Source organism: Leucopleurus acutus (assembly GCF_964270905.1).
Source record: "Leucopleurus acutus genome assembly, chromosome: 16".
In the NCBI taxonomy this organism is placed as follows: domain Eukaryota; kingdom Metazoa; phylum Chordata; class Mammalia; order Artiodactyla; family Delphinidae; genus Leucopleurus; species Leucopleurus acutus.
In genome coordinates, this window is record NC_139158.1 from 34,814,515 (window position 1) to 34,831,319 (window position 16,805).

General features: G+C 54.2%; 2 protein-coding genes across 2 annotated transcripts in view; one reads left to right on the forward strand and one right to left on the reverse strand.

The window, feature by feature from the left end:
* PPL (periplakin) overlaps positions 1-13,621 on the forward strand; it is a 43,245-nt gene extending 29,624 nt beyond the window's left edge. The window contains exons 10-22 of the mRNA XM_082857125.1: positions 499-621; positions 717-863; positions 1,499-1,650; positions 2,948-3,045; positions 3,213-3,370; positions 4,297-4,475; positions 4,556-4,694; positions 5,447-5,640; positions 6,945-7,095; positions 7,849-7,932; positions 8,640-8,756; positions 9,256-9,348; positions 10,109-13,621. Of these exons, the coding sequence (XP_082713251.1) occupies positions 499-621; positions 717-863; positions 1,499-1,650; positions 2,948-3,045; positions 3,213-3,370; positions 4,297-4,475; positions 4,556-4,694; positions 5,447-5,640; positions 6,945-7,095; positions 7,849-7,932; positions 8,640-8,756; positions 9,256-9,348; positions 10,109-12,766 (4,293 nt within the window). The 3' untranslated portion in view covers positions 12,767-13,621. The remainder of the gene's footprint in view (positions 1-498; positions 622-716; positions 864-1,498; positions 1,651-2,947; positions 3,046-3,212; positions 3,371-4,296; positions 4,476-4,555; positions 4,695-5,446; positions 5,641-6,944; positions 7,096-7,848; positions 7,933-8,639; positions 8,757-9,255; positions 9,349-10,108) is intronic.
* Positions 13,622-13,855: 234 nt separating this feature from the next.
* The window catches only part of UBN1 (ubinuclein 1), a gene marked incomplete at its 3' end in the record, with an annotated part of 36,751 nt that continues 33,801 nt past the window's right edge, over positions 13,856-16,805 (reverse strand). Inside the window, exon 18 of the mRNA XM_082857538.1 lies at positions 13,856-15,914. Coding sequence (XP_082713664.1) covers positions 15,865-15,914 — 50 coding nt within the window. The remainder of the gene's footprint in view (positions 15,915-16,805) is intronic.

Below are 16,805 nucleotides of genomic sequence, written 5' to 3' on the forward strand. Positions count from 1 at the left end.
TTCAGTGTCAGCCCTTCTGGGCTATGAGCTTCACAGGGATCCCAAAGGCATGTTCATAGCTGCAGCCCAGGGGACAGCTGACAATGAATGATTCCAGAGCTAATGGGCTGAAGAATGGGCAAGAAAGTTTCCTAGAACCAAGTGGGGAGGCTTATCTTCCATGTACTAAGACTTAGAATAAGTCAGGGTGTCCCTAGCACAAAGAGAAGAGTGGAATAGAGAAGAACCCTAAGCTTACTGGTGTATACACATGAAAACAATATGTCATAGAGGTGGCATTGCATGGATTGGTGGGAAGGGACCTGGTTACTCCCTGTGAAGCCCCCCAGGAAGCTGGGCTGGGGAGGGTGTGGGTGTCCCCAGGTGGCAGAGCCCATGGATTCAGGGTGAGTGGGAGGCCCAGCCCTACCTGGGAATGGGCTTAAAGTCACAGCCAGGATTAGCCCCAGGTGTCCTAGCACTGTCCTGTCCGTGACAGGGCCCCCCGGTCTCCTCTAGTTCCACAAAGACGTGAAGGATGCCCAGGAGCTGCTGCGCAAGGTGGACTCAGACCTGAACCAGAAATACAGCCCCGACTTCAAAGACCAATACCAGATTGAGTTGATGCTGCGGGAGCTGGACGTGAGTGATGCCTGAGCAGGCCCCTCCCCAGCTCCTTGCCTGCTGACCAGGGAAGGCTGCGTGATCTCACCTGGGCATTCCCCCCCCATGTTTAGGACCAGGAGAAGGCTCTGGACAAGTACGAGCACGAGGTGCGGGGCCTGCAGAAGCGAGGGCAGCAGGTGGTACCTCTCAGGTACCGCCGGGAGACACCATTCAAGCCCATCCCAGTGGAGGCGCTCTGTGACTTTGAGAGTGACCAGGTGAGCCCCTGCCTGGTGCTCCAGGTGCCCCAGGCAAGCTGGGCCCAGATCTGCCTCCTCTTATGTCACTGAAAGGCCTTAGGAGTGACATGGCTGGATGCAGGGTCTCAAATATTTCAGGAGCCTGTGTTTATCTCCATCATGGGGTCCTCTCTGCCAATGCCCCTGCATCACCCCACCTGCTGCCCTGGCCTTTTCTGTCCTACCAGCTTAGTGGCCCCAGTCATTCTAGCAGAAGTCCCAGGGAAGGTTCTCATTGGCCTGCTCTGAGTCATGTGTCCAGCCTAAACCAATCACTGTGGCCAGGGATGCCATTCTCTCATTGGCCAGACCTGAGTCACATGTCCACCCCCAGAAGTCAGGAAATGGAGGGACGAGAACACATGGGCTGGGACTGCACAGGGACTCCCCAAAGGGAAATCCAGGTGGGTGCTAGGCCGGCAGACCCAGCACATGTTCTCTTGGTGCTGGCCCCTCTCAACTCTCTATGATGGAACCTCTTGGGGAGGATCTGAGAAACAGGCTAAGACTCCCCAGGTCCCAGAGTTAGGGGTGGGGCTGAGATGGTGACTGGGCTCCTGGCCATCAGGTGGGGCAGGTCTCTCCATGTGTTCTGACTGGCCTGTCCCCACCAGGGCCTAATCTCTCGGGGCTACAGCTACACCCTGCAGAGGAACAACGGGGAGAGCTGGGACCTCACGGACAGCGCAGGGAATGAGCTGACTGCCCCGGCTGTCTGCTTCATGATCCCTCCCACCGACCCCGAGGCCCTGGCTCTGGCCGACAGGTACAGGGGCAAAGGAAGGAGCCAGCGTGGACTGGCCGCACCCCCTGGGCCCCTCAGGCCACGTTCACAGCCCTGGGCACCCCAACTCAACCTCAGGGTGCCACTAACATCCCCACACCTGCACCCCTTGGTGGCTCAAGTGGGACAGCAGCAGATCCTGTTGGCTGAGCTGACTTGTGTGTGAACCTCTGGCTCTGGGCACACATCAGGGAGTGGTTTTTCTGCAAGGGCCTCTGGGCCTTTGCACATACTGCTCCCTCTACCTGCACACCAACCCACCACCTGTTGGCTCAGGCCTCTTGGTTTGAAGACCCAGCCTGGGGGTCACCTCTTCTGTGAAGCCTTCCCTGATTGCCCCCTCATCCTCCACCCTGGCTCCAGGAAAAGGGCTGCCGCCTCTTTCTCAAGCACCTTCTCCCACTGCTCGTGCTGCTCTCATTAGGGTGCTTTGTGTCTGTGTCAGTCTCATTGGGCAGAGGCTCCTTGAGACTTACTATTTTCAGGGCCTTGTTCAGTACCTGGTGCAAAGCAAGTACCCAAGAACTCTTTGTTGAATGAGTGATTCAAGGAATTCCTTAATTTATTCATTCAGCAAATATGTATTGAGCACCTACTGTGTACTGCTTCCTCAGGGGTAACATCTTGGTGGGGAAAACAAATGAGCAAACAAGATTATTTTATAAATTTATTTATTTGCTTTTATTTTTGGCTGTATTAGGTCTTTGTTGCTGTGCGCAGGCTTTCTCTAGTTGCGGCGAGTGGGGGCTACTCTTTGTTGTGGTGCGTGGGCTTCTTGTGGTGGCTTCTCTTGTTGCAGAGCACGGGCTCTAGACCCGCGGGCTTCAGTAGTTGTGGCACATGGGCTCAATAGTTGTGGCTCGTGGGCTCTAGAGTGCAGGCTCAGTAGTTGTGGCGCACGGGCTTAGTTGCTCCGCAGCATGTGGGATCTTCCCGGGCAAAGGATCAAACCCGTGTCCCCTGCATTGGCAGGCAGATTCTTAACCACTGTGCCACCAGGGAAGCCCAAGATAATTTTAGACAGTAAGACTTGCTATTGAAGAAAAGAGAGACAAAGAAAGGAAGGAGGGAAAGAAGGGGTCCGTTGAACCCAAGAGCAAAGAAAGACCAGCGTTTCAGCAAATCCTTTCTACGTGTGTCGTGTTAACTTTTCAAAGCATTTTGATGAGCTTCCCGACTCCTCGAGGCTGTCTGTCCAGCCAGACTCCAGGGTCCTGTGTCAGTGGGCAGTAGGGGCAGTGGGCTGCCCCAGGTCCCCAGCCCATTTTTGCTGTCACAGCCTGGGCAGCCAGTACCAGAGCCTGCGGCAGAAGGCAGCTGGGAGCAGAAGGGCGCTCCAGCAGCGGCATGAGGTGCTGAAGGCAGAGAACTCTGGAGGTGGGTACCAGACACTGCCTGAGGCTCTGGGGGGACAGGGAGGCAGGGCTGGGCCCAGGGTCTGTGCTGCAGATGGGATAGTGGAGGTGGGGAGGCTGGCCCTCCTACGCCCCCTCCCTGGGCCTCACGATCCCCACTGCCACCCGACTCTGATTTCCCTCCGGCAGATGTCTCTGACCTGCAGGGCCGGCAGCTGCTGGCTGGCTTGGACAAGGTGGCCAGCGACCTGGACCGGCAGGAGAAGGCCATCACAGGGATCCTGCGGCCGCCGCTGGAGCAGGGCCGGGCCGTGCAGGACAGTGCTGAGCGGGCCAAGGACCTCAAGGTACCCCAGGTTGGGGGCAGAGGCTGGCCCACTGGCTCCCCGGGGCCCCTGCTCAAGGTCTTATCCCCATGGGGTGTCTTGGCGCTCAAAAGGGACCACTTGCCACGTGTAACAGGAAGTCGTGGGGAGTGGGGCTGCTCTAGGCCAAAGACTGAGGAGGTGCCTGAGGCCTGGTGCCCCCAAGACACACCCCCAGGAAAAAGGGCTCGTGGTAGAGCTGACAACAGCAGGACTGCAATCTGAGCAGATCAGCACTGAGCTGAGTGAGAGGCCGCGGTGCCCGGCAGCACACGGGCTCTGGGGCGACAGGGCCAACTCACTCGCCTTGACCACAGACACCGTTCAAGCCCAAACCTCAGTGTCTTCAGTAAAATGGGCTGATCCCCACTCAGGGGGCCTCGACAGGATGGGGTAAGATGAGCCGCATGAATACCATCTACTCCTCACCTCTTTTACACACACACACAGTTTCCCGGGTTCTCGGCGCCCTCCACGATGGGCGTGACCGTTCCCGGTTTACAGGAGAGGAACAGGGTTCAGAGAAGTGCCGTGGCCCTTGACGGGGCTCACACCAGGGCTGGTCTGCTTGGGGCCGAGCCAAGGCCAGAGGACGCCTGATGATACAGGGGTAGGGTTGGGGCTAGGCCCCACCATGTCCCCTCCTAAGCTGCTTGGAGTCGTACCCACCTCATTGGAGTTGTCCCCAAAGATGAGTAAAGCCGTGTGAAGTAGTGGGAACAGGAACCTATTAATATTCATCACTCGTGAGTCACCATCCACTGTGTCAGAATTCCCAGGGATGCTCATTACAAACACCGACTCCTAAGCCAGCATCCCAGATCCCCAGTCAGGCCCCCCGGGGAGGACATCCCTGTGTGGGGGTGGCTGCCGGCTGTGGTCAACGCGAGGGGCTCTGGTCCCCACAGAACATCACCAACGAGCTGCTGCGCATCGAGCCCGAGAAGGCGAGCAGCACGGCCGAGGGCGAGGCATTCGTGCAGGCCCTCCCGGGCAGTGGCAGTGCGGCCCTGCTGAGGACGCGGGTGGAGGACACCCAGCGCAGATACGAGCGCCTGGTGCAGCTGCTGGACGCGGCCCAGGAGAAGTGGGTGCAGGTGGGCAGTGGGGAGGCCGGGCGGGGTCAAGGTCCAGCACCGCCCCCCAACTCCTGACTCATGTCCTCAGGGTTGACATCGCCAACCGCCTGGAGAAGAGCCTGCAGCAGGGCCGGGAGGTGCTGGCCTCATACGAAAACCAGCTGGCCCAGGAGGACACGGTGCCCAAGAGTGGCCATGCCCTGGACAGCAAGAGGCAGGAGCTGGCGGTGAGTGTGGGGACCCTGGGCTTCAGGAGCCTTTCTCTGATTTGGGCATGGGCTCCAGGTGCCCCTGCCACCCCACCTGTGGACAGTCGAGAGGCCCAAGGCCCAGGGCAGCAACTCTCTCCAGGTTTGGAGTCCCAGCTGCACACGGGGTTTCTGTGGCCTGTGGAAATCAGGTGCTGGTATCTTAAAATCGAATGTCCACATAATCCCCCCAGATTTCCAGTGTCTCTGGACAAGCAGATCTGGTCACCTGGACCCACATGCCTGCACGGCGCATCAGCTGAGCACAGGAGCCTCTGCCCCAGCCCAGCATCTGCCCTCTTCACCATTGCCGCTGGGCCCGCTCTAAGCATTGGGGTCTGTGAGCCCGTGGGAGGCCCCTTATTCACAAACCACCTCACAAAACCATTGCCCTTGTGGTGAGGGCCTCACCTCAGAGCCCAGGAAACAGGCTCAGAGACCGGAGCCTTCACGAGGGCCACTCCAGTCCCGGGCACAGTGTCACAGGCACGTGCCGTGTGCCACAGGGTTTTAGAAGCTAGTTTTCCCAGAGTATTGGTCATTGTAACAAAATGGAAACTGCAGAAATGACCACGGGTTTGAGGAGAAACTCAAGAGGCAAACCACCGGTCCCCGCCCAGGTCCAGGCCTGCCACCCGCTAAAAGCAGGCAGCCCCAAGAGCTCTGGGTAGCACCATCCCGGGCCCTGGAGCTCTGGCCACAGCACCTGCCATCTGCCTCTGCCCCGGCAGGCCATGGCCTCCGAGCTGCAGGCCCAGCAGGCCCTCCTCAGCGAGGTGGAGCAGAATCTGCAGGCCGCCAAGCAGTGCTCTGGCTCGCTGGCCAGCCGCTTCCAGGAGCACTGCCCGGACCTGGAGCGCCAGGAGGCCGAGGTGCACAAGCTGCGCCAGCGCTTTGACAACCTCTGCCAGCAGGTGGAGCTCAGGTAAGGGGACCGCGGGGGCCCTTGGCTTAGTCCGCCTTAAGGCACCAAAGTGGGATTTCTACAGACAACGCTGAAGGCTGTTTGATTTCTAAATAATTTCCTCTTTCTGAAAAAAGCAGTATATATACAAGATAAAATACACAAAGGGATTATAATGACCAAACCCTTCCCCCAAGATCAGCACTGCTACCAGTTTCTTGTGTGTCCTTCCAAAAACATTCTGTATGAGCTGGGGTAGGTAATTAATGTACGAATGACAACACACCACATACAGTGTGTCTTGCTATTTTCCCTGTCATATATTTTCCCAGCCTGATGAGTCAGTAAGTGTTCCCCCCTCCTCTTCTGTTTTCTGGAAGAGTTTGTGTAGACTGGGTATTAATTCCTTAAATGCTTGGAAGAATTCACCACTGAAGCCATCTGGGCCTGCAGTTTGTTTTTTTGTGTGTAAGAGGGTTTTTTAACTACAAATTCAACCTCTTTAATAGATATTGGACCATTTGGGTCATCTAATGCTTGAGCAACTTCAGAAGTTTGTGTCTTTCAAGGACACATTGTCCATCTCATCAAGTTGTTGAGTTTATTGGCATAAAATTGTTCATAATATTCTCTTATCCTTGACTATCTGCAGGATCTGAGGGAATGTCCTCTCTCTCATTCTTGATGTTGTATTTTCTTCTGTTGTATCTGTTTATTCTTCTTGTCCCCCTAATCATTATGTTTGAGGTTTATCACGTTATTGACGGTTTCAATGAACCAGCTTTGGTTGCAGTGATCTTTCTCCTGTTTTCCTGTTTCCTGTTTCACTGACATCTGCTCATTATTATTTCCTACTGCTGCTTACATTAAGTCCAATTTGCTCTTCTTTTTCTTTCTTAAGGTAGAAGCTTAGATTGTTGATTTGAAAGCTTTCTTTTTTTTCTTATCTAAGCATTTAAAACTACATACTTCCCACTAAGCACTGCTTTTGTTGTGTCCCACAAATTTTGATGTTTTTATTTTCAGTGAGTTCAAAAGATTTCCTCACCTCCCTTGTGATTTCCCCTTGGATCCATGAGTTATTTAGGTCCTAGAATTCACAGTGGGCATCCCTGTGAGTCCACAGAGGCGGGCCTTCCTGCACTTTACAGAGGCCTCACAGTATTCCAACACAATATTCCATAATTTATCTAACTACTCCCTTCCTGGTGAACGTTTAGGTTATTTCCAGTTAAATTACTTTTGATGACCTCTTTAAAAAGGGACGGCAGGCAGCTCTCAGTGAGACCTGAGAGCTCAAAGGCCTGACGGGCTTTGCCCCACAGGGTCCAGATCCTGCAGAGCACCCGGGCTGCTCACGACGCCTTCTATAGTGGCCGCGACCGCCTGCTGCAGTTCCTGTCCCACATCCCCAGCTACGAGCCCCAGGAGACAGACGGCCTCGGCCAGATGGAGACCAAGCTGAACAACCAGAAGGTGAGAAGGCCACTTCCGCGTTCACAGGAGGATGGTCACAAGGGGGGTCAGAGGTTAGCAAGCCCCTTCATGGACGGGGGCCTGGCAGCGGTCCTGGCCAGGCGGGCTCCCAGCACCCGAGTCTCTGACAACAAGGATGGGGTCTCCCTCACCTCTCCGTCCTCAGTGCCCAGCACAGGGCCTGGCCCAGAGTGGACACTCCGTGCAAGCCAGCTAAATAAGCAAATAGCTACAGGGACACAGGGGAGCCCTCGGGGAAAAACCCATTTCCAAAGCCCAGAGTGCTGGCTCCCCAGAAGGCAGCAGGGCCTTGGGGTGAAGGACGAGGAACAGGAAGCCCGACAGCCTGGTCTCAAATCCTGCTCCCATCCCCATTAGCCATGTGCCCACGGGCCAGTCACTGCGCAGCACTGTGCCTGGGTTTCCCCGTTCATAAACAGGAGGTGAGGACGGTGCCTACCTCACAGGATGTTGGGAGATTCAGTGAGATAATCTAAGAAAGATACTAGAACAGTGCCTGACATTTCGATGCACTAAGTAAACACAACTTTCCTGCCAAAGATGATTATCTTCTTGGCCCTTCTTCACAGGGCCTTAGAATTGCCTTTTGTAACAAACAAATGTAAACAGGGAAGCCATTCCTTATACTTTGTGCTATGGAAGAATTCCAGACTCCAAGGAATCCAGCTACTCTATCTAGGTTTTGGATTTTTTTTTTAATTTTTGGTTTTCAAAGTCTCTGTTGTTTTACAGAACCTGCTAGATGAGATAGCAAGAAGGGAAGAGGAAGTACAGAAAGTCTACGCCCACTCCCAGCAGTACCAGCAAGCTGTCAAGGTGAGACGTGACACCCTGCCCAGAGTGTAAAGCAGCAGGGCCTCTTCCCACCAGCTGGTCTGGCGGGGTGTCCTCAGGCACTGCTGGCGGCCACGCAAACCGGCACAGGCCTTTGGGAAACAAGATGGTACTGGGCATCGAATACCAGAAAAGGATTTTCTACTGTAAAGCAGTAACTGGGGGAATTTATCCTAAAGGAAATAATATGAAATAATAATAATGTGGGATTAACAAAATCATTGTACAACAGAATTATTTACAATAGCAAAACAGACAAACTAGAAATAACCTAAATGTCCAACAGCAGAGGAACAGCTAGTAAATTATCACCTGACCACACAATGGATGTTAAAGTCATCAAACTGATCCACAGGAGAATTAGGAGGAGGCAACATGAGAAAAGCCATAACTCTAATGGTACAGAGTTCAATGAAGAAAGCAGAATGCCGTGGTCTCTAGGCCAGGGAAGGCCTGGAAGGAGCATGCTCTGGGGACGGAGGGGGATTGTGGGCCTACTTTTTCTCGTCGCACATGTTATTCAGGGACGTAGGTACATACCACTGATGGATCTATGGTTATCAAAATCTCCTGGCAGGCAGAACAGGGTGTGGCTGAGCAGAAGACCTTTGCAGTCAGCTGGAAGGGGCACAAGAACATTTTGGTCTCACCTGCTCTTGTCTGCCCTCTGCCACGTCTGTCTCACGCAGGACTACGAGTTGGAAGCAGAGAAACTCAGGTCCCTCCTTGACTTGGAGAATGGAAGAAGCAGCCACATGAGCAAGAGGGCCAGGCTCCAGTCCCCTGCCACCAAAGTGAGGGAAGAGGTGAGCTCTGCAGGCCAGGCCTTCTCGGGGTTCCCTCGCTCCAGAGAGCATGGCATGCAGGCCTCAGAGACGCACACACAATAGGGAAACTGGCCCAAGAGCCCTCCTGGGTGCCAACAGGTTCAGTAAGAGGAGATAACTTATTCTGGGGTGGTGACATGGATATGCCTAGAAAGACAGCCTGCTGGGTTTATCTGAGCCAGAGCCACGGACTCCCCCTGCTCCCCCTAAGTAAGTACACACACACAGAGGGCCGATGTTATCAGCTCCTTCCATACACGAACACGTTAAGGCTCAGAGACAGACCTGCTCAAGGTCACTTGCTGGGGGTTTAGGCTTCTGACTCAAAATCCAGTTTTCTCTCCTATAGATGAGACTGTAGTAGAACTCCAGGTAGGAAGGGGCAAGAAGGTTCCCTCTCTCCCCAAATGCCAGACTTTGCAAACACCATCCAGCTTACCTTCGCTTAGCCTGTTGACTCCTATCTGCTCTCCTGTAGGAAACGGCTCTTGCTGCCAAGTTCACGGAAGTTAATGCCATCAACAGACAGAGGCTGCAGAATCTGGAGTTTGCTCTGAATCTCCTGAGACAGGTAATGGATCTCAGTAAGGCATTCTACTCAAAACTTTCCCGAGAGCTGCGAAATAAGACTCATTGTGCCTCAGAGAAACAGTCTGTGAACCAGTGGGCATGTCCCCCTGCGAACAGGGTTGGGTGGCGCCAGTGCAGACGCCAGCCCACGCCTGTGCCCCTGTGGACGTGAGTCCAACCTACATGTCCCATCCCTCAAACATTTGCTGAGTACCCAGAAAAAGGTAACTTATTTTTAAAAGCCCAAAACGTTAACGACAACATTGTAATAGTTAAGAAAGTGGAAGCAACTCAGTATTCACCAGCAATGGGTGTGCGACTGAGCCAGGGTCTGTCCACACAATGGAAAATGACGAAGCTGTCACACGACGAGGTAGCACTCTCTGTGCCGCTGCAGATTCTCTCATAAGTGCAACAAGCAGGGAACAGAACAGGCAACACCGTTAGTGTGGAAAAAATAAATATGTGTCACATGCAAAAATATACGTGTCTCAAAGGTGACAGTATCCTGTACGAACAGGACCAGCGGTGACAGACAGCCTCTGCTTCACACTCTTCTGTGGTTTTAAAATATTTTCCCAGATGCATTTAAACTAGTTGTTTTACCATTTTCAAAAGGAGGCCTAGGACTCTAGTGAACCCGGCACTGAGGGAGTCCCCTAGGGACCACAGGACAAGCAGTCTGACCTCTGGTGGGTGGCCAGGTGGGGTCGGGCCATGCAAAGTCCGGCATTAACCCTGCGCTATCTTCTCCTTCCCAGCAGGCTGAGGCAGGCATGAGCCATGAGGCCCTGCCCAGGGGCAAGCCGGGCTCCGAAGTAGAGGAGACGTGGAAGATTCAGAGGGAGCTGGACGAGGAGGCGGAGCGGAGGCAGCAGCTGGAGAATGAGGTCAGGAGCGCCCAGGAGGAGATCCGGACCCTGCAGAACCAGAGCCCACAGGAAGCAGTGGTGAGGAAGGTGCTCAAGAAGGTGCCAGACCCCACGCTGGAGGAGAGCTTCCGGCAGACGCAGCAGACCCTGGTGGAGGAGCAGTGCAAGAACCAGCTGCTGCAGAAGGAGCTGGAGGCGCTGCAGCTGCGGCTGTGCGCCCTGGAGCAGGAGGCCAGGGATGGCGGGCAGGAGTACATGGTCAGGGAGGTTCTGCGCATCGAGCCGGACCAAACCCAGGCCAACGAGGTCCTGAGGCTGCGGGAGGAGCTGGAGGAGCTGCAGCGGCAGAAGGGCACCCGGGAGGCAGAGGTGCTCCTCCTGCAGCAGCGCATCGCAGCCCTGGCCCAGGAGAAGAACCAGGTGCGGGAGAAGGTCACCGAGAAGGATGTGGTGAAACTGCAGAATGACCCCCAGCTGGAGGCAGAGTTCCGGAAGCTGCAGGAGGACCAGCAACGGGAGCATCAGCTCAGGGAGAAGCAGGAGGAGGAGCTGAGCTTCCTCCAGGACAAGCTGAAGAGGCTGGAGAAGGAGCGGGCCATGGCTGAGAGCAAGATCATCATCAAGGAGGTGCTCAAGGTGGAAAAGGATGTGGCAACCGAGAGGGAGGTGGGTGACCTCAAACGCCAGTATGAGGACGAGGCCGCCAAGGCTCGTGCCAACAAGAGGGAGAAAACGGGGCTGCTCCGAAAGATCTGGGCCTTGGAGGAGGAAAATGCCAAAGTGGTCGTGCAGGAAAAAGTGCGGGAGATCGTCCGGCCAGACCCCAAGGCAGAGAGTGAGGTGGCCAACCTCCGCCTGGAGCTGGTCGAGCAGGAGTGCAAGTACCGGGGGGCCGAGGAGCAGCTGAAGAGCTACCAGAGCGAGCTGGAGGTGCTCCGGAGGCGGGGCCCCCAGGTGGAGGTCAAGGAAGTGACGAAGGAGATCATCAAGTACAAGACTGACCCCGAGATGGAGAAAGAGCTTCAGAGGCTCAGGGAGGAGATCATCGACAAGACCAGACTCATCGAAAGGTGTGACCTGGAGATCTACCAGCTGAAGCAGGAGATCCAGTCCCTGAAAGAGGCCAAACCCCAGGTGCAGACCAAGGAGGTCGTCCAGGAGATCCTGCAGTTCCAGGAAGACCCCCAGACCAAAGAGGAAGTGGAGTCTCTGAGGGCCCAGCTGTCACAGGAACAGAAGAAGCAAGTGGATCTGGAAATAGAGAGGGCGTCCCAGGAGGAAAAAATCAAACAGAAGGAGGAGGAGCTTTCCCAGGTGAAGGAGAAGATGGTCCAGCAGGAGGTCGTCAGGTACGAGGAGGAGCCGGGCCTGCAGGCCGAGGTGAACGCCTTCACCGAGAGCATCGACGCGGAGCTGCAGCAGATCGATGGCCTCCGCGGGGAGCTGCAGCAGCTACAGCGCAGGCGAGCGGAGCTGGAGTGCCAGCTGGAGGAGCTGGAGCGCGAGCGGCAGACACGCAGGGAGGCCGAGCTGGAGGTACAGCACCTGAAGCAGCGGCTGGCCCAGCTGGAGGAGGGGGAGGCCCGGGAAAAGGTGACCCTCAAGCAGAAGGTGGTGCTGCAGCAGGACCCCCAGCAGGCCCGGGAGCACACCCTGCTCGCGCTGCAGCTGGAGGAAGAGCGGCACCGGCGGCAGGTCCTGGAGCATGAGCTCAAGACCCTGAAGAAAAAGCTGGAGCACCTAGAGAAGATGGAGGTCAAGGAGAAGGTGGTTCTCTCCAAGAGCATCCAGGTGGAGAGAGGTGACACCGAGCAGGAGATTCAGAGGCTAAAGAGCAGCCTGGAGGCGGAGAGCCAGAGCAAGAGGGAGCTGGACGCGGAGGTGAGCCAGCTGGAGGCCAAGCTGTCGGAGCTGGAGTTCTGTAACTCCAAGTCATCCAAGGAGCTGGATTTCTTGAGGGAAGAGAACCACAAACTGCAGCTGGAGCGGCAGAGCCTGCAGCTCGAGGCCCGCAGGCTCCAGTCCGAAATCGAGATGGCGGTGGCGGAGACGCAGGGCCTAAGGAGCATGCCGGTGGCGGCAGACCCTGGGGCGCAGCTCGACTGCCGCCTCCGGTCCCTGGAGCAGGAGCTGGATGACCTCAGGCAGCTCTCTAGAGACAAAGACCTGGAGATCGACGAGCTGCAGCGACGCCTGGGCTCTGTGGCCATCAAGCGGGAACAAAGGGAGAACCACCTGCGGCGCTCCATCGTGGTCATCGACCCCGACTCGGGCCGCGAGCTGTCCCCAGAGGAAGCCCACCGGGCTGGCCTCATCGACTGGAACATGTTTGTGAAACTCAGGAGCCAGGAGTGCGACTGGGAGGAAATCTCCGTCAAGGGTCCCAACGGGGAGTCCTCTGTGATCCATGACAGGAAGTCTGGCAAGAAGTTCTCCATCGAAGAGGCCCTACAGAACGGAAGACTGACCCCTGCCCAGTACGACCGCTACATCAACAAGGATATGTCCATCCAGGAGCTGGCCGTCCTAGTGTCCGGGGAGAAGTAGGCACGGCCCCACCTTCACCTTCCTGGAAGCAGATGCTGGCTCTCTCCTGCCCAGTACTCTCCTTGGTATCTTTTCTCCCTGGCCCCGTGCAGCTCCTAATCCGTGCAGAACCCCGTGTGTCCCCCCAGCTGCTCAGAGCACAGCTCAACCACAAGCGGGACAGGCACCTGCTGAACCGTCATCCAACCAGGTGAGTGACCTGCTTCATCTCCCGATGATTCAAACCCGCAGTGCCCTTCGTCTTTCTCCTTTTCCCACACAGTCCCATAAACAGACTCCTTCCAGGTGTGATACCTGGAAGCAACTGAAAACTGCGAAAGCACACAACGACCAACAACTGGGGTGGACAAGCCCACTCCATGCAGCACTGACCTCCACACCCCAGCACGGGAAACTCTAGGGCAGAAAGGCCTCCCTGCTTCAGCAAAGCAACAGCTCCCCAGGCCTGCAACCTGCATTCACACCCCTCGGGATTCTGGCTCAGCCGACTCTTCATCAGAGGCCTTCTGGGGAGACGGATCTGGGCTCTATGCCAGAAAAGGCGCAAAGAAACCAGAACAGCATCTGACCCTGGTGCTCGAATGAAGCTTAACTGTCAAGCCATACTGTCCCAAGAAAACGCACCATCGGGGAACGTTTCACATTTTGAAATTAAAGTACTTTCCTGGTGGACTGTGTTGCTGTTAGCCTTAGATTCGGTGCCTAGTCCTGCTTATTATCTCACTGCCATTAGTAAACTCCACAGTTGATTTTCTACCAAACAAATTTCGGGTCCTCTGTATCTCACGTATTATGTAAGAAAATGGGAAGTAATAGGGAACTCTATTTATAGTGCAAAAATAAACACCTGGTGGCTTGATTCTAATATCATGGTGTGTTTCTTCCTCTTTTGCATGTGAGGCTTAGTCTCCAACACCCTCTTGGCTTTTAGCCAAAATGAATGTTCCCTACATACCAGCTCCTATGGGAGAAAGAATTACTTGCAAATATGGTAAAAGGAAATAAATGAGAAATGATGTTTTGGAAACCTTGAAACAATTTATTGGGTGGTTTTATACAAGATTAACAATTTCCACACCACCCCCAACACCAACATAGTCGCTGCATGAAAGCCACAGCCCTTTCACACCCAAGAAACGCCGGCAAGAAAAGCCCTGCAGCGCCGTGGCCCACGAGCCCGCTCCGCCAACAGACCTGCCTTGCCGTGGCTCTTTAAGTCATTCACTCTTTCGTTACCACAAATAAAGCATCAACAAGGAAAAGAAACCTCATAAACTCCCCATCAAAGAAACGTTTCCCTGAGGCAAGAGGCATCACTAGATTCCTAAGAATGAGGGTATCCTGCTCCAGCCGCACACTCAGTGGTGCTCGGGGAGGAGGGAGCACTGCAGGGAAGGGAACCAGGGTGTTCTCCTGCTGCTCAGCGTTCACGGACGGCCTCTGCGCGGCTCTGAGCTCAGCAATACAAATCTCTTCTTTGGCTCTTTTGCTACTACCTAAGACTATTCTGTAAACTGGAAACCCAAGTTGCAAAAAATAGATATAATAAAGGGATAAGGAATCCACTTAGCCCAATGTGAAACACATGTTGGTTTTTATGTAAAAAAGAGCACAGGCCTGGCCGACTAGCTGGCAGAGGTCTTGCTCCCCCTGGAAACCAAGCAAACTCTGTTGTGAATCGTGAGTTACCAAGCATTGTAACCTGGGAGTCAGGAACCAAGAGAGCTGCCCGTGTCTCCACACAGGCGTACATTCTGAGGAGGCTGTTTACTCTCAACGTATCAGAAATCACTTAGCTAGAGCAGTCAGTTCAGACTTCACAGGACAGGCAAGTGCCGTAAAAATCTTTGTGAAGCAGCCACTGGGTGAGTGGGAACAGTGGGATGACTTGAGCTCCGGGTAACTGTCCCAATCTGTCTCTGACGTGCTCTCCAAGCTCGTCAGCATGTCACCCTGAAGTCAATGCATAGCCCTGCTGCCTGGAAAGCCAGGACCTCCAGGCCTGCTTCTACATGGCAGATGCTTCACAGAGGCCTGTTCCTGCAGCTCTGCCTGAGAATAGTTTTTAAATAAACTGGAATGTCTACCTGCGACTTAGAACCCCTCATATCCTTGGCCCTCGAAGAGATGAAGAAGGGCTCTGGGGCTCTGCAGTCCACCTGTATGAACTCTGGAAAAACAAAGTGGGGGGCCTGGCTGAACTGGGACCTGGGATCTGTGGGCCCAGATGACCTTCAAGTCAGGACGGCACAGATTATGATGTGCAACCATAAAAAACTCAAACTATGTCTTAAATACAGACATATCTTTAAAAAAGGTCTTCATCTGAGATCCACTCAGAGGGCTGAATGGATGTGTGTCTAATTCTGCTCCACCATAAAGGCACTGGAATTATGTTTTCCTAGGAACAACATGACTTGCGAAGAATAGTCCCATTCTATCCAATGCATTTAATGGTAAGGATGAAAAATGAGCCAAAAATAAGTGTCTTTAAAAATCCTACCACAATTGTTGAATCTACAAAGGTCTTTTCTCTAAAAGAGCTTCATTGTCATGTTCAGTGGAGAGACGGGCCCCCACGATGAGCACACATTGGGTGTATTTTTCAAAGAACAAGGTACATCTCCCAGCTGTGATGTTACCTGGGTTTGTCCTGTTGAGCACACAGCCTGAGGATGGACGGACACTGTGACCATCCAGGGAGCCCACTGTGGCCAGAAGGAGCCCCGACCAGTAGGGTGCCATGAGGTACTCTGACCAAATGTGAGGGGGTCGGGCAGATGTGAAGCACAGGTGCGCCGCGCCACCTGCTCTGCCCCGCCACCAGAGCTCTGAACACGACCCGGCGCGCTCCCCAGCCTAGCGCTGCCCCTCCGACGATTGTCTGCAACAGAGCGAGAGGCCTGGAGCACCAGGCTGGTCAGGGCCTCCAGAGAAGCACGGGGCTGCTCGCCTAACTGAAGGCACATCACACATGCCAAGAGACGCTCCACTTAGCACTCACGCCTTCTCCAGAAGAAAATCAATGGCAGAAAAAGCATAGTTATTATCCGACTTCCGAGACCTACTCGTTCAGCTTCCAGCCTTTCCCTTGAAAGTCACAATTTCCGTGGCACACTGGGCCCTTTCCCATGAAGCTGAGAAGCATCTGAAAAAGAGTAAGCAAAAACAGAGCGTAAGATTTTCAGGATCTCTGATTCCCTTAAGGCAGCAGTAACCAAACCTCAAGGGGATCACTTCTTAAATAGCAAAAGCCCCTGAACACTGAATGTTCTAAGGCTCAAAGGAGCCGGACACGCTGGCAGGTTATCTGAGTGTGCTGCTCCTTGCAGTGGTGCAGAGTGCTGCGCACTGGGAGGGCAGCTGCTGGCTGAGCACCGTGTTCACAGAACCGCGGCTCTGCTGTGCAACACGGGCCACTCCAGTTCTCAGCCACAGCTGTCATCCCCAGGCAGAGCCGGACTCCATAGTGAGGACTGAAAAGCACAGTGAGCATCCACACCATCAAAGACACTCAGGTCCTAAAAGGACAAGCTCAAAGGCACTAGCATTCTGAGTCCACGTGGGAAAGAAAGCAAAGCAGATACAAGTCACAGCTGGAACAAGCAGACAGCTTTTCACTGACAATCACTCAGTGTAATCCTACAACACAAAGAATGTCTAAAAGAGAGATATTCAAATAGCCTGTTTTAGCATAGATGCTTTTCAGATAGCATTTCAACACCCAGCGGAAAAACAGGTAGGAAATGGTACAAGAAAACGCTTTTCCCTTTTTTGCTGAAAATACCACAGATCAATGGTCACGTTTTCAATGGCTCTTCAATTATTTTCTGTTTGAAAGAGTGTTCCGGAAAGCAGAGAAAGTGCAATCTTTCAGCAGCCACAAGCTCTCGCCTGGACGGCTCTGTGACCACCAGCTTGCGGAATGAGTCCCTGCATCTGACTGCTTCTCCAGAGGAAAACGGAGTAACTGCTGATACAGGCTTAGCACCCCCGTTTCTTTCTCTGAGAACAACATTTCCATCTTGGGGATTTACAG